This window comes from Peromyscus californicus, unplaced genomic scaffold (assembly GCF_007827085.1).
Source record: "Peromyscus californicus insignis strain IS unplaced genomic scaffold, ASM782708v3 Scaffold_3__1_contigs__length_106647218, whole genome shotgun sequence".
Classification (NCBI taxonomy): Eukaryota; Metazoa; Chordata; class Mammalia; order Rodentia; family Cricetidae; genus Peromyscus; species Peromyscus californicus.
The window spans coordinates 6560786-6576034 of NW_026294551.1; the positions used below are offsets into that span (position 1 = coordinate 6560786).

General features: G+C 56.4%; 2 protein-coding genes across 4 annotated transcripts in view; one reads left to right on the forward strand and one right to left on the reverse strand.

Moving 5' to 3' along the window:
• Positions 1-4468, forward strand: part of Recql5 (RecQ like helicase 5) — a 42083-nt gene extending 37615 nt beyond the window's left edge. The window contains exons 10-20 of one of the 3 annotated variants that reach the window (XM_052759799.1): positions 292-328; positions 455-513; positions 598-671; positions 981-1074; positions 1367-1501; positions 1795-2288; positions 2438-2534; positions 2719-2943; positions 3132-3201; positions 3303-3423; positions 4064-4468. In XM_052759799.1, coding sequence (XP_052615759.1) covers positions 292-328; positions 455-513; positions 598-671; positions 981-1074; positions 1367-1501; positions 1795-2288; positions 2438-2534; positions 2719-2943; positions 3132-3201; positions 3303-3403 — 1386 coding nt within the window. In that variant the 3' untranslated portion in view covers positions 3404-3423; positions 4064-4468. Of the gene's footprint in view, positions 1-291; positions 329-454; positions 514-597; positions 672-980; positions 1075-1366; positions 1502-1794; positions 2289-2437; positions 2535-2718; positions 2944-3131; positions 3202-3302; positions 4028-4063 lie in introns of those variants that run through there. The other 2 variants (XM_052759800.1, XM_052759801.1) reach the window with 2 other exon arrangements.
• The window catches only part of Myo15b (myosin XVB), a 49876-nt gene continuing 38991 nt past the window's right edge, over positions 4365-15249 (reverse strand). Inside the window, 31 exon segments of the mRNA XM_052759809.1 lie at positions 4365-4442; positions 4545-4685; positions 4793-4926; positions 5089-5222; positions 5507-5622; positions 5809-5954; positions 6068-6164; positions 6250-6327; positions 6434-6528; positions 6628-6743; positions 6825-6895; positions 8909-8985; positions 9332-9404; positions 9500-9563; positions 9725-9867; positions 10245-10399; positions 10482-10867; positions 10939-11057; positions 11174-11292; positions 11388-11463; positions 12004-12063; positions 12275-12387; positions 12834-13068; positions 13189-13276; positions 13362-13659; positions 13736-13831; positions 13997-14078; positions 14266-14457; positions 14612-14715; positions 14862-14960; positions 15159-15240. Of these exon segments, the coding sequence (XP_052615769.1) occupies positions 4365-4442; positions 4545-4685; positions 4793-4926; positions 5089-5222; positions 5507-5622; positions 5809-5954; positions 6068-6164; positions 6250-6327; positions 6434-6528; positions 6628-6743; positions 6825-6895; positions 8909-8985; positions 9332-9404; positions 9500-9563; positions 9725-9867; positions 10245-10399; positions 10482-10867; positions 10939-11057; positions 11174-11292; positions 11388-11463; positions 12004-12063; positions 12275-12387; positions 12834-13068; positions 13189-13276; positions 13362-13659; positions 13736-13831; positions 13997-14078; positions 14266-14457; positions 14612-14715; positions 14862-14960; positions 15159-15240 (3867 nt within the window).

A 15249-nucleotide genomic window follows, 5' to 3' on the forward strand; every position in this document is an offset into this window, starting at 1 on the left:
GTTTCTGTCAAATAAACAAAAACCCCTAAGCCGGCATGGTGGCACACGGCTTTAATCCTAGCACTTGGGTGGCAGAGGCAGGCAGCTCTGAGAACAAGGGCAGGGGTGACATAGTGAAACCCTGTCTCAAATGCATCCCCTCCACCCCCCAAAAAATAACCAGCCCACGGTGGTCCATGCAAGGTCCTGGGTAGTCCCGTTTACCACCTCAGTCCCTTCTCTAGCCCTCAGTGGGAGCTGCCCTGCAGAGGACAGGATGTCTCATGGTCCCTCATGCTGTCTGTCTTCCAGGGCAAAGAGCCCAAGATAGAAGAATTCACACCCCCAGGTTGGTACAGAAATGCCCCCAGGGGCTTGGGTGCTGTGCCTGGGTGTGATCAGTGGATGGCTCAGTGAGGGTCGGAGGACTCCAGAGAGCTGGTCAAGTGGAAAGCCCTTTCTGCCCTTTTCACAGATGAGGACTGTCCCCTGAGAGAAGCTTCAAGCAGGAAGATCCCTAAGCTCACAGTGAAGGTAAGAGAAAAGCATCTATCTCCACTTGCCCTCAGGCCCGCCTGACCCTGAGGGTGGGTGACCAAGCCTTGCCTCTCCTCGTAGGCCCGTGAGCACTGTCTGCAGCTTCTGGAGGAGGCCCTGAGCAGTAACCACCAGACTGCAGGGGCCACTGATGGGTGAGTGTCCCAAGATCTACAGGGTGGGCTCCAAGGCTTATTCCTTCAGAGAATGCCTCTCCGCAGGTTGTGGCCCATCCTACTCCATGGCTCTCAGTCCCTGCAGCCCTACTGGGTGTGCACCAGAGATTGCCAGAGGTTACTGAAAGACAGTAAGCCGTAGGGCACCTAGAGACTCCTGATCAGAATCCCATGTGCCCATCCTCACCAGACCCTGAAGCTAACCCATGGTCCCTGAAGAGAAACCAGGAGGACCACAGGGAGAGGACTCAAACCTGCCTCTTCTCTTGTTCTCATTCCTTCCCACAGAGCTGACCTGCAGGCCAAGGCTGTGGAGCTAGAACATGCAGCATTCCGAAATGCCAAGATGGTCAACCTGTACAAGGCCAGTGTTCTGAAGAAGGTAGGCCTAGGGCCAAGGGGGCAAGCAGGGTAGAGCATGCTCATGGGCTGAGGATAAGACAGGGCAGCCTCCCTGTATTCAGAGTCCACCTGCCAGCCTGCTGGCCCTAGAGCCATTGCCAGTGGTAAAGCTCCTCCTCCTTGCTAATTGGAGGTATTCTAGCCATCCCAGGGGGAACTAGCACTTCCCCAGGATCTACTCCCCACTTAATGCACAGCAGAATTGGAGGATCTGGATTGGGGCTAAGCAGTAGCTTGTGGGTGCCATGATCTCCCTGCCTGTCCCTCTGTAGGTGGCCGAGATCCACAAAGCCTCCAAGGATGGTCAGCTCTATGACATGGAAGGTGGCGGCAGGAGTTGCAGTGTTGGGGCTGAGCCCTCGGAGCCCAATGACTATGACATCCCGCCAACCTCACATGTCTACTCGGTGAGCAGCATCCAGGGGCCACTCCCGACCTAGACAAGGGAAGACTCCACTTCCCTTTGTCCTCAGGTGGGACAGACAGACTTATCCTCTCCTGGTATCACAGCCCTGCCCAACCCAGATGTCAGGAGAGGCCATAGAGCATCTCTGTATTTGTATTTGTCAGCCCCACCCCCTGGCCATGCCCGTTCAGCTCTTTCCTCACACGTTCCCAGAACCTCTCACCACAGCCACAGCCACCTTTGAGGAGGTCTGAGGTCCTGAGCCTTCTGACTTCTTCCTCTTTCTCCTCACAGCTCAAACCCAAGAGAGTAGGAGCTGGCTTCCCCAAAGGCTCCTGCCCATTCCAGACAGCCACAGAACTGTTGGGGAAGTCTCAGACCCAGAAGCAAGACCCCGAGGCGGTGCTGGAAGGTGAACAGGGTCCCCCAGGCCTTCAAGATGAAGACAGGAACAAGCCCCTCCCTGGGTACCAAGGAGAGGCTCCTGGAAGTAGTGTTAATTTTGGGGAGCTCTCGCCTGAGAAGAGGACAAAAGGCCCCTCCCAGTGCAGTGCCAAGACTAGAGCCAGCAAGAGACAGCAGCTCCTAGCTGCAGCGGCCCTCAAGGACTCCCAGAATATCACTCGATTCCTCTGTCAGAGAACGGAAAACCCACCGTTACCTGCTTCAGTCCCAAGATCAGAAGGTGCCACCCCCTCCTGTGGGGATGTGCCAGAGAACCGCACAGACGGAGTCCGGGGACATTTGAATACTCTACTTCAGACTGAGTGCCCCAGGGAGGAACCAAGGTAAGAGTTCAGGTTTCTGGGAATCCTGTTCTTAGGGCAGCATCCGACCCCTTTGCTCCCTGGGCCTCTGAAGCTTGAAGCTCATTCACAGGCGGGCTCTGCCGGCTGCCTAGACCCAGACCTCTGTTGCCTTTCTTTCCTCTGGCCAGCACCTGCTCACTCACTAAAGGTCAGCCTAGCCCTCGAAAGGACATCCAGCCAGGCAAGAGGCCCAGACCCCAGAATGTACTGGAGGAAGAGAGCCAGGTGAGGCGGAGAGCTGCCCTGGGTCAAGGGTTAAGGTCAGGGAAGACCACTTCTCATAACCTAGCAGCAGGTGGGATGGGCGGAAGGCAGGTCCTGGTGCCGAGGTGCAGGCTTCCTTCAGATGGGAGGGTAGAGCCCATAAAGGGGAGCTCAAAGTGACCCTCCGTGCTGTGGCCCTATCCAGGAGAGCTCAGAGAGGGGGACTCAGAAGAGGCTTCGCCCCTCAACCAACTCCTCCATCTCGGCTGAGGCCAAGGACAGTGCCTTGGCCAGCAGTCGCAGCCCTGAGAATGAAGTTGCTCGAGAACCGTGCCAGCTCGCAGCTCCTGGCATCTCCGTGAAAGAGGCTGCAGATGTTGTAGTCAGGTACCTGACCCCCTTCTACAAGGAAGGCAGGTTCATATCCAAGGTAGGTGAGTGGGCCTGGGGTGCTTGGGTCAATGCAGGGGGCTTGGGGTGGCAAGGAGTGTGCACCCCTGAATGAAATAGGGCAGAGAAGGCCAAGCCTTGAGCCAAGGCCAGCTTCTGCCCACTCGGTCTGCCTTGCCCTTGGCGGTGATGGCTCCAAGGCTCCTTCCTCTTCCCTTTGCTTTCTAGGAATTGTTTAAAGGCTTTGCCCGCCACCTCTCACATTTGCTGGCTCAGAAGGTCTCTCCTGGAAGGAGTGGTGAGTGCCAACCTGGCCAGGGCCAGAAGGCACTGTGGGGGCAGGGAAGGGATAGCTGTCAGGTTCTTACCTTCTCCTGTGTCCCCTCCCCACATCTACAGTGAAGGAAGAAGCCCAGAGTCTCATCAAGCAGTTTTTCCACGACCATGCCCGGTGTGAGAGTGAAGCTGACTGGCGTGGCCTGTGTGGCCCACAGAGATGAGCTGCTGCTGGCTGAACAGGGTCAGCATCCCCCTCCTCTGTCCTGGGCAGGCCCGTGCCAGAGGCCCCAACATTCTCAGGGTCACCCCACACACCCACACCAAACCTAACTTTAGAGGTGTCACTGGACCCCCAGATCAGGTGGAAGGTCAGAGGTTAGTCCACCTTCCGGCTTAAACCCCCATGGTCTTTTCTCTCCACCTGCTTCTCCTGGCCTTCATGGCCAGATCACCAGATTAGAAGGTTCAGATGGTATGGCTGCTGCCAAAGAATAAAACCAGTCATCTTCCCATCTTGTCCTTAAGTTCTCTGCCAGGGTGAGGCCCCTTCCCGTCCTTCACTGCCCTCCCTCTTCCCGTCAAGAAGGCCAGACCCAGGCCGGGCGGTGGTGGCGCACGCCTTTAATCCCAGCACTTGGGAGGCAGAGCCAGGCGGATCTCTGTGAGTTCGAGGCCAGCCTGGACTACCAAATGAGTTCCAGGAAAGGCGCAAAGCTACACAGAGAAACCCTGTCTTGAAAAACCAAAAAAAAAAAAAAAAAAAAAAAAAAAAAAAAAAAAAAAAAGAAGGCCAGACCCAAATGAAATGTTTGTAGGAATAAAGTCCTCCTTGAGATACATGCTCACACACGCTCCTTTTCTTGGGCATTTTATTTGTGCAGAAGCCGCTTCATCCAGGCCCTCCCTGTGCTGACCCTAGAGCTGAGTGGGCATTTTCCCCAGGCAGGACGTCAGATGCCCAAGCCAAGTTCCTACAGCTCTGGGTTGAGTACACCCGGAGGGAGTGTGTCTGCTTGCTTTCCCAGTTGACGTCACTGTGGCCACCCCTGCCTTAGAGCCTCCACGAGGGGTTGTGCTGCAGGAAGTTTCAGCAGGGCCTGGCAGTCAAGACAATCGAGAACCACCCGACATCCAAGGCAGACTGCCCAGTGAGACGCTGCTGCCTTATCTCCTCCACTCTTCTCAGCTGAGGCCTGGCCACTGCATGGGGGACATGCTGCCCTCCAGCAGGAAGACAATAGTGTGCTGCAGCTCCTGGGCCTGGGGGGTTGGGGGGAGAGACGTTCAGTACAGCTATCCCCATGCCCACACTGCTCCTAAACAGACCAGTGGCCTGGGACTACAGATGCCTTGGCCACTCACTTGCGGCAGCTCCAACCAGATAGTCTGGGGGTTGTCAGCAGAGCCATAATTGAGTTCCAGGCCAGGGGGCCCGTTGTCCTCCAGTGGGCTGAGCAGGTGGAGCCGCTGCAGGTCTTTTAGGGGGATGCAGCAGCAGAGTTTCTAGGGTAGCAGATACAGCAGAGTGGCGTGGGGGTGGGGTAGCAGTGAATGGTATGAGAGGTCTGACCCGGGATCTGAGCAAGCACCAGAACGGGACCTCTACCTACCTGGGAGCTGGGCTCCATGAGGACAAGGTGTTGGCGGTTGAGCCCCAGGAGGACAGGCCCAGGAAGAACCAGCTTACTCACTCTCAGCACCACATACACAGTGTAGCCAAAGAGGGGCAGCTGGGCCGTGGTCTCTGTGGGTAGAGGAGCAGGACAAGAGTCTTGGCTGCAGATCTCTGGACCTGCCTCACTTTGTTCCCCAGGGAAAGTGAAGGGTGACTGGGCATAGAGGCCTCCTCATCCCTCCCTCCTGGGCCTTGACTGTCACACCCACCTGTCCCTTTATGCAGACCTACCAATAAAGTCAATCTGTGCTCTCTGTGGGCTGTATCCTTGCAGCTGTCTCAGCTCCTGGTCCACCAAGCTCTTTATGTTGGCTCTGTTCACCTGCCATTGCAGTGGCTTGGGAATGTACGCCAGCAGCTCTTGCCTAGGGTGCACAGCCTGGGTCATTTGGGCCTGTGGCCATGGACCAGCCGGGGTAGGGTGGTGTGTGTGTTGCCACGTAACTGAACTGGCACCTACTATGGATAAGGACTTGCTCAGGAGCAGGCTGGGGAGGGACAGAGAAGACAGGCATCGGCTAATCGAGGCCAGTCTGTCAGGGCCAGAAAAGGTCAAGTGAGTGTGGCCTTGGAGGAGGGAAGGTGGTAGGCTGAAGCCCTTAGGTTTGAGGGAGAGGCTGGCAAGAGGGGTTGAGCTGAGTTCACGCACTCTGATGGGGGACCTTTGCTGGCTTTCCTGAGGTGTTGGAGGGCCGCCAGCCGGGCAAGCTGAGCATCTGCCTGGGCACTGGCCATCAGCTTCCCTTGCAGGTAGTCCCGAAGCACCTGAGGAGAGTTGGGAGGGGCCGTTGTGTCATGACCTCCCCGACAGCTGGTGGCTTCTAGAGACTCGCTGCCAGCTGCCACCGAGTGCGTCACTGTGCAGAGGGAGTCTAGAGGTCGCCTGGATAGGAGCCGCCCCCTTCTTAGCAGTGGCGCTCACTGCACAGCGGCTTCTGGGCAGGGGCTGACCTGGCCATAGTGGGTTTCAGTGTAGGTGGGGTGGTCGAAGTGCAGTGGGGTCTCCCAGCCAAGCCGCCGGCTGTGCAGGCTCATGTCCTGGTCGGTCACCACACTGTTGAGGTACTCATGGGACGACAGTGGCCGAACTAGCTCACCTGTATAGGGGACCCGTGCCAGAATTGACCAGACTGCCCCAGCACAGAATCTATGCTCCGGTGGAGGAGACAGTGGCCCAGGCAAGTAAGGCTGCCCCTTTCCCTGGGCTCACCTTCCCCTTTGATGAGGAAAAGGGCAAATTCCTGCACTTCCTGCGATTCTGTGATGCCCATCTGTCCACACAGCTCCTCCAGCACTTCTCCTGCCACCTGGGCACATGACAGGCCGTGATGATGGAGCCTAGAGTCCCAGAGCATGGGCTTGGAGCCTCTTCCCATGGCAGCCCCTGCTTACCGTGAATGTCTGGATATGTGTCCTGTAGTCCACACCCCCAGGCAGATGAATTAGAAGCAGACGAACTGCTTGTCCTTTCTGTCGGGAAGTTGTAGGGTTAGTCTCCAGCAATCAGAAGTCCCTGCTCTCCAGTTGACCACCCCCATTACAGGAGAGCCCTGAAAGGCCCGTGTATTCCAAATACCAGAAAAGCTTGCATTTCCCCCAGTGGTGGCAGCTTCTGGCGCCCCCCATATTTAACTGTGCGCTGGAGGTTCTCCTGGCTGCTCCGGGCCAGCTCTGTAGGGAATCAGAATGATGGAGGTCACAGTTGTATCCAAGCCCCTTAACTGGCAGAACATTCTCGGCCCTAGAAGTCCCTCTCCCCAACCCAGGCACCTTGACTAGGGCTGGAATCCTGCAGGAACTTGGTCACATAGGGCATCAGAGTGGTGGACGGTGAGAAGAAGCCTGTGAAGAGGCTGAGGATGCTCCAGCCCAGAGTACAGTGCTTTCTGCAGGGCAGAGCTGGGTTTCAGGCTGGCCAGACTCAGTGCTGTTCCAGCCCCAGTTCCTGCCCCACAGGCCCCACTCACGGATGAGGATGTTTTGTGACTTGCTTGATGACCTGGCAATACATCTCATCCCTGAGGTCTTCTTGGCACAGCTGTGGGAACAGGAAGAGTGAGTGGGCACAGCGGGACAGGACAGTAGAGCCAAGGGGCTGCTGTGAGTGATGGCTGGCTAGGGGCCTGATGGCACACACCTTTAATCCCAGCACCGGGGAGGCAGACAGGTGGAGCTCTGTGAGTTCAAGGCCAGCATGGTCTACAGAGAAACCCCCGTCTTGAAAAAGCGCACACACACACACACACACACACACACACACACACACACACACACACACACACACACAGCTACTGGTAGTTGGCTGAGGACTGGAAGTGATGTCCCAACAGTCACCTCTGCCCCAGCAGCTGGCAGCCTTTGCCCGGCCCAACTGGTCACTTTTTTTTTTTTTATACCACATTGGAGATGGAACCCAAGGCTTAAGAATGCTAGACACAGACTGGAGAGAAGGCCAGCTGTTAGCTCCTGCTGCTCCTATTCCCAACACCCACACCAGGTGGATCACTCCAGTTCCAGGGAACCTAACGCACCTTCTAGCCTCTGCAGGCACCTGTACATGTGCGAACATAAAAATAATTCAATCTAAAAGAACGCTAGGCAGGGAGCTGGTGAAGTGGCGGGACATTCCTGACCAAGTCTGTCCCAGTATCCCATGGTAGAAGGAGAGAGCACCCCCACAAGCGGGTAACTAAATCTACAGTGCTAAACAAGTGCCCCCGCACCGTGGGGAAGAACTGGTGGCTGACTTCTCGCCTGCTCCTCTGAACTGTCTGGTTAGCTTTGCTGACTTCCCGGATACTGGATGCTTTTGGCCTCTCTCCAGCTCTCCCATCTGGCTTGGTCCCTGGCTCAGCCTAGAGTGTCCCTAGACAGATCCTCTGCCAGTCCAGGCCTGCTCGTTAAGGCCGGTCTCTGCTCTGGCTTCACCCCCACACAGCAAGCCCTGCCACACCACCCTCCCCTCACCCCATCCCCCACCCCCGCCCAACTCTGCCTCCTTGCTGCAGGCTCTGAGACCATGCCAGCACCCTCTCTTGCCTGGTGTCATCACACTAATTTCCTTTAGTCCCTAAGTCCCTAGAATATCAAACAGCCAAAGTTACCCTGCGAAATGTGAGCAGTGATTCCCATCAGCCAGCCATAGGTTTCATTTGAAGAGCAAAGCCCATGGAACAGCCTGACCCCATGCACACATGGCTTATTCTTCCTCCCTCAGAGCTCCATCACCCATCAGCAACTGCCACTCCTCCGTTTGTCTCCTGTGGGACTGTACACTCAAGGACTTAGCCTCTTCACAGGCCCTTCACGTTGTAGGTGCCCAGTGCATGCTTTGAGTATTTAGAAGTAACTGGAGACAATGTAATTTTAAATGTATGTGTAGAGCTGGGAAGATGGCTGAGTGGGTAAAGATGCTTGCCATGAAGGCTGATGACCGAAGTTCCATCCCCAGGACCCACAGAATAGAGAATCACCGCCTGCAAATTACCCTCTGTTCTCCACAGGCATGCCATGGTGTGTGCGTGCGCACACTCTTGTGCGTATGAAATGTATAGGAGTAGAGTTGGCAGATGGCAGCCATATGGAAGGCTTAGGTAGGGGTTAATCTGTGTTCCTATAGAAACTAGTTGAATATTGGGCTTTATATGAACCTTAATTTTCAAACATGCTACTAAAGAGTACACCCCTCGGCTCTTAGGCAAGCATTTGTAGTTTGTATAATAGCAGAATAGCCCAAAACGTAGTGCTGGGAGCTGTTTTGAGGATAAAGTATTTTTTGTTTTTATTTATTTATTTTAGTTTTTCAAGGCAGGATTTCTCTCTGTAGCCCTCGCTGTCCTGGAACTCCCTCTGTAGACCAAGCTGGCCTCGAACTCATGGAGATCTACCTGCCTCTGCCTCCCGAGTGCTGAGGATTAAAGGTGTGTGCCACCATGCCCGGCCGAAGATAAAGTATTTTGAAACAGTTGAGAAACGGGGATGGGGAGAGTCCCATTCTGGCCCGGGCAGGAATGGCGCTCAGGGTCTTAGCGCACAGTCCTTGCTTACTTACCTTCAGTAGCTCATAGAGCAGAGCCAGCTCATCCGTGCCCCGGGGCTTAGGCTGGTCCCCCATAAACTGCATCAGAGCTGCAGGCAGGATATGGAGCACAGTAAACAAGGCCTGATCTGACCTGTGCTGCCACTGTACAGGTCACCTGACAGCTGACACCTTACTCTCCAAGCATAAACACACCAGGCAAGACAGCTGTCTCTGACTTGGTTGAGGAGGAAATAGGCTCAGGAAAACCCAAAGATGCCAATGTCAGCTGAACCATCAACTGCCCTGGATGTCACACAGCCCATGGGCAGAAACACAAGTTGGTGGAGCAAGCTTCCTCTACTGGCAGATGGGCTGATCCAGGGACAGCTCAAAGAGAAGGGAGTGAGGTGCCCAGGTCCAAAGCACTGCCAATGGGGACCTGCAGTCACTCACCCTTAAAGCCAGCCACAGCCTTCCTGTTTGTGTCCTCATCGCTGAGGCAGATGAGGGATTCCTGGATGGGATCCTGTGGCCAAAGACCCTTAGCTGTGAATCTAGGGCCTTGGGAGTCAGAAGGCAGATCCTTGGACCCTGCTGCTCCCGACCGCCATGGCCCCTTACCTTGGTGTACTGAGTCAGGCTGGCTGCAACCTTCTCCTTGGCACCTCCACTTGCCTGGGTCAGCCTGTAGAGGGCAGAAGAAAAGACAGCCCTGCTTGTTGGCCCTCCTGCCCTTGTCCCAGGCCACGAAGTCCACGGTAAAAGCAATGGCTTGGTGGCTCTGTGGTGCTTGGGTTGGGGAAGACTGAGGACAGATAGGCATAGAGGTTCGTTCAGCGCACTCACAAGGTATGAGGCTTCCGGAAGTAGCGCAGGGCAAATTCCTGCATGGTGTAGTTGTGGGAGTCAGCAGACAAAGAGCTGTAGGCTGTGAAGGAGGTGGCCTCTGAGCCTTCACTGGGTTCTTGGCTCCTGGGATGGGTGGGGCGCTGGGAGCACAGGAAATTTGGTACTACCCTAATGCCCACCACCTAGCTCAGAGGCCCTGTTCCCACTCTTACCGCCTGGTCCCCATACCCATTAGACCCAAGAGGAGTGACACCAGAAACTAGGAAAGCCATGATTATTTATTAAGCATCTTCTATGGAGGCATTGAACCAAGTACCACAGGTACTTAGTACTCAGAGGGTGTGGCTTACAATCTTGGGGGTGACGTGGCAAGAGGTCAGGGGATGGTAAAGGACAGAACACACTGAGCACTGCCCACCAGGCCACAGGAAGTAGGCAGCACCTGAGGCAACCCTGCTCCTTGCTTCCGAGATGCCTAGTTAGGCCTTTATCACTTCACCCCTTGTGTCTTCCTTACCTCCTGAGCCGGCTCCTTGAGATGCTGTGGCTTACTCTTGCGCTGCCAGCTGTTTCTGTGTCCCAGGGAAAAGGAGAAGTCCGGAGCGGCAGCTGGCTGCACCATGTCAGCAGGAAAGAGTCCCGAGCGGCCCCCAGCAGAGCCAAACTGCCAGCCTAGAAAGCATTCCCACAGGATGGTTCACCTGCTCACCCCTCTGCCCGTTGGCAGCCTCCCTGCACCAGCCCTGGGGATTACCTGGCTCCAGAGTGACCGATGGCTGTAGCTTAATGAGGTCCCCACGGTGGAAGCTGAGGAGACTGTGGTCGTCAGTGATGTAGCTGCGCAGGGCAATGACATAGCCAGAGTCCTGCAGGCAGGTGGGTGGTCTACTGTCTGCCCTGGATGTCCCCCCACCCAGTACCCAGGAGTACCAGGAACCTTGACAGATCTGCAGCCTCAACCCAGGGAAGCCAGGCAGGGCAAGATCGCCCACACTTGCCTTCTTGAGCTCACTCAGGAACTGCTCCACCATGGCCTTGATGGCCCTCGCTTGGGCTGTGTGCAGTATCAGCTGTTCATTCTTGAGTGACAGCTCCAGGATGGAGCTGCTCCTGCACTCCACACCCAGCACCTCAGCAAAGCTGTGTATACACAGTCAGGGGATGAGCTAGAGGCCATCTTGCCACCCCACTCCAGACTCTGGGCCACTCACCTATAGGAGCAAAGTGTCTTCAGCCGGTCCAGGTGGAAGCTGGGGTCTTGGGTCACCTTCAGCAGTCTCAGTCCCCGGTGAGACACACCCAGCAGCTGCACATCACTACCACTCTCACCCTGTCAGGAAGGAAGGAGTGTCAGCCATTCCTGGTACTGCCCGGATGCCTGGAGCCCTTGAGTACAGTGTTCCAGAGCCGAACTGTGTCCTGCTCCCTAAGTCCAACATCACTGACCGAGACTGGGAAGATGCGCGAGAAGTAATTGGCCCAGTTGTCTCGAGCAGCTACCACGATGCGCTTTCTGATGCTGTCTTCAGCAGTCTCAAGGGAGTCCAGGCCCACCTCCAAGTCTCCTGTGGGCAAGGGGGGTCCATGATATCCTTGTTCCCGTGACACTTCCCCTCGGGGGCACGTCCAGCCCCACACCCCAGCTCCCAGGACCCTTTACCCAGCAGGTCTTTCATCTTGTGCCGCTCCTCCTGGGAGATCCTGATGCAGGACTCTGCAAAGGTGTCCCGCAGGATCTGGAGGCGGAGCAAGGTGGTCAGCACCAGGTCCTGAGACCAGCGCTCACCCTCAGCCGCTATGGGTGTATAATGGAGGAAAGGAAGAGGACCCGGGGTGGGGCCTACATATCCAGCAGTGCTGGCTGGCTCCTGCTAGAGACAGGGGCCGGAGATGACAGAAGGTTCCCAAATCCCAGGACCATGTCCAGACCTACAGCTCTCCCCTCCCCATCCCGCATCCACTACACTGCTTCCTTCGGCGGCACCGTGGTCGGCTGCTGCTGACACAGTGTAGCAGCCGACACACTGCCGAAAGTGACCGGGTAACAACCACCATTTATGAAGCACCTAGTGTGTGCTCGAGCCTGTGCCGGGCACACTTTGCTTGGACCTCTCATTTGTAAAACTAAGATGATCACAGTCCCGATTTTGTAAGGACACTGAGGCAGGGCTCTCGACGCAGAAAGTGCCCTCTGAGTGCCAGCTGTAAACAGCGAGGGTCCTGGGACGTGGTCTGCCTGTGGGTGTGGCAGGTTGGTGGGTGGGCCAGGCCCTCACCTGCTGGCAGAGGAGGCTGAGACAATAGGGGTGGCTGAAGTTCTCGCGGGGGTAGAACACCTAAGAGCAGGGCAGGGCGAAAGAGTGAGGTCGGCCATGCCAGGCTGTGGCCGGGCCAGCCGACCTCTGCCCCCCCAGGCCCAACCCAGAAAATCAACCTTGAAAAAGTGGTCCATGGGGAAGGAGATGTGCTGGGGTTTCAGGTGAGGATCTCACACAGCCTGTCATTGCCCTGCCAGCCCCAAGAGGCCCCCCCCCCCCCCATGCCCACCTCCTTTCGTAGGAACAACTTCCAGGATGCATTGGTGTAGGAGAAGCACACGCTACCAGAGGGCACAAGAAGCTGAGTGGAGATGCCCTGGTCCTTCATGGGCTCTGTCAAGGCTAGCAGAGAGAGAGGAGACCCTCATGTTCCTGTTTTTCTCAGTCTCCAGACACTTCAGACCGCCACTCCTGCCATCAACTCCTGCCTTCATTTCGGGCCCTGAGTTTTTCCTAGTGTCCCTGGTCACATTAGCCACAGCCACTAAGTCCCCACCACCACCACCCAAAAAAAAAAAACAAAAAAAAAAACCACCTGTCAGGCCTTCATCAAGGACACCATGCAGAGGTCAGTCCCTTAGTGCCAGACAGGCTTCAAGGTGCCTCAGCCCTGCCCTGGATAGGAATGAGGAAAACAGAGCTCCGGAGCTCCAAAGTCCAGAAGCCCAAACAGCTGGTCTCAGCCAAACAGGGATGAAAGTCACACTTTCGCCATAGATCCCGAGAGGCTGTCGTGAGTCCCGCCACCAACCTAAAGAGACTCAACACAGGAAACATGGATTCCTCACCACGAGACTCCACTGGAAGGGTCTTGGGTTCCTCAGGCAGAGGCAATGGAAGAGCTGGTGGAGGTGGAGGTGGGGGTGCCGGAGTTGTGGGCGGGCTTGGGCTACATGGGCCAAACAAGTCCCGAAGGGGTCCCTGCTTTTCCTGGATGGATAAGGAGGGCTCAAGCCGTGGTCGAGCCTTGGGTTTGGGAGCCACATCTGGGAGAGAGCTCTTCTCTAGGTTAGGAGATACCGTCTGCAAGAGAAGGCACAGGGCTATGGTCAAGGCCAAGTTACCCTGGAAACCCCAAGTTTAGCCCAGGATTCCTGAACAGATCACAGCCCACGCCCTGCAGAGAATGGCAGGGGAGCTCACCGATGGAGGCCAGTGGGCACCATTTATTCCTAACTTGGCCAAAGCCTCATCCTTAGGGTCATTTTTCTTCTGAAAAGTTTTGACAGGCCTTATGGAAGAAAGAGAGTTATTGCTACACAGTGTGATTCCCTGAGGAGAGAAACAGCCCTGGCCACATAACACCTGGGGTCCACCTGGTGGGTTGTACAGGCACAGGCACAGGGCCCGGACGGCTCTGGTACATTCGGATGATGTTACGGATCTCCCTGCTGGGTTGTGGGCGCTGAGGTGTGGAGGTGGAGCTCTGCACTGTGGGTGCCCTGCTGGGTTGTGGGCGCTGAGGTGTGGAGGTGGAGCTCTGCGCTGTGGGCTCCCTGCCCTGGGCCGGCCCTTCATCCTCTTCTGGTTCCACCTCACCCTCCTTCACGGCTTTGGTCCTACTTTGTTTCAATGGCTTCTTCACAACTGGGGGAGGACGTGGAGGGGGCAACTCTGCCAGGAAGAGTGAAGAGAATTGAACAATGTACCTACCACAGGAGCCGCAGGTGCCGCAGCCTACCACACCTACCTGCCCTTGCTTCCTCCTCATCCTCCTCTGTCTCCTCCTGGGGGATCTGAACCTTGGCCGGAGGCTTCACTGTCTTCATCTTGATGGGCTCTTGCCCTGTAAATGCCACAGATGGCCTTCTCTGTCACCTGTCAGAGCACTAAAGGGGCCTATTTATCTGGGCTCCTGGACAGGCCATGCTGGCAGGGGAGCAAAGTGTGGCCTCCCCTCCCCAGGCTACAGGCATCGGGTGGCTGCCACCACCCTGAGCACCCTCCTCACCCATCTTCTGGAAATAGTCCCGTTTCTGTTGGAAGCTCCTGGGGCGCTGGGGCCCAACTTCAGCCTCCTCTGGAGTGTCCTCCTGGCAGAAGAAGAAATAAAGAGTAGCTCCCAGTCAACCATGGCCCCGTCCTCTCAACATCCCTTTCTGATGGCTTCTTGGACCAATCCTGCCTACCTTCCCAGGGTCTCATCTGGGTAGGTCTAGCACCTACCTGCCACCAGACCAGACCAGACCCAGAGAACTCTGCCTAGCCTTGGCTCCTTACTCTAAAGCAAACATCTGAAGGTTCTAGGTCACTCTCTGGCTTCTCTTGGGGGGTAGGCAGCTTCTTGGGCTTAGGAGTCATGGCTGAGGGTGGAGCCTGGGTGGTAGGCCCAGAGGCCTGAGCTTGGTGCTGACGCCTCTGGTTCTGCTGCTCCAGAGACAGGCTCATGGCCTGGGTGGTCATCTGCTGGGCCTGAGGGAAAGGAGAGGCAGAGTGCCTGAGGAGATTCAGACCACCCCTGCTGTTGGGCCTGGGAAGCCCTAGAGAGCCCAGTAAGAGCTTGGCTGGCCCTGCCCCCGTGCCCACACTCCCCCCCGCAGCCCCGTGGTCCAGCCACAGCTCTTACCAGGATTATCGCCTGCTGGTTGATGAAGTTCTGCTGCTGTAAGGCTAGCTGCCTTGAGTCCAAACTGGGAAGCAGAGGCTGTGGCTGTGGTGGGACCATCATGGCTGTGAAGAGCAGATGTCCAGAGCAGGTTAAGTGCCATGGTCAGATTTGAATCTCTTGATCCCAGGTGCCCTCTGGACTCCCGGCAGGACCCTTCCCCCACCTTCAGCCCTGAAAGCTTCTCCTGGTGCCCTTAACCCAGCCTCACCCGGGATGGTTGGGACTGTGCCCACTGCTGGCATCATGGGCATAGGTGCGGGAATCATAGCTGGCTGGTAGCTGGGTGCCTGCACCATGCCTGGATACACTAAGGGAATAGGGTCCCTCAGGTTCATTCCGACTTGGCCCCACATACCTCCTCCTCCCTCCAGCCCCAGGCCGGCAGAGAGAAAAGCATTGACCTCTGGGGTACTGGTCAGAGCTCCCATCTCAGTTGCCTGAGGAGATTCAGACCACCCCTGCTGTTGGGCCTGGGAAGCCCTAGAGAGACACCATCTCTACTCACCCATGGGGTAGCCCTGCTGGGTGGGCCCAATGGAGCCCCCTCCCTTCATGCGGCTACTCAGGGCCCAGCCTTGTTCCAGATCCTGAAGAGA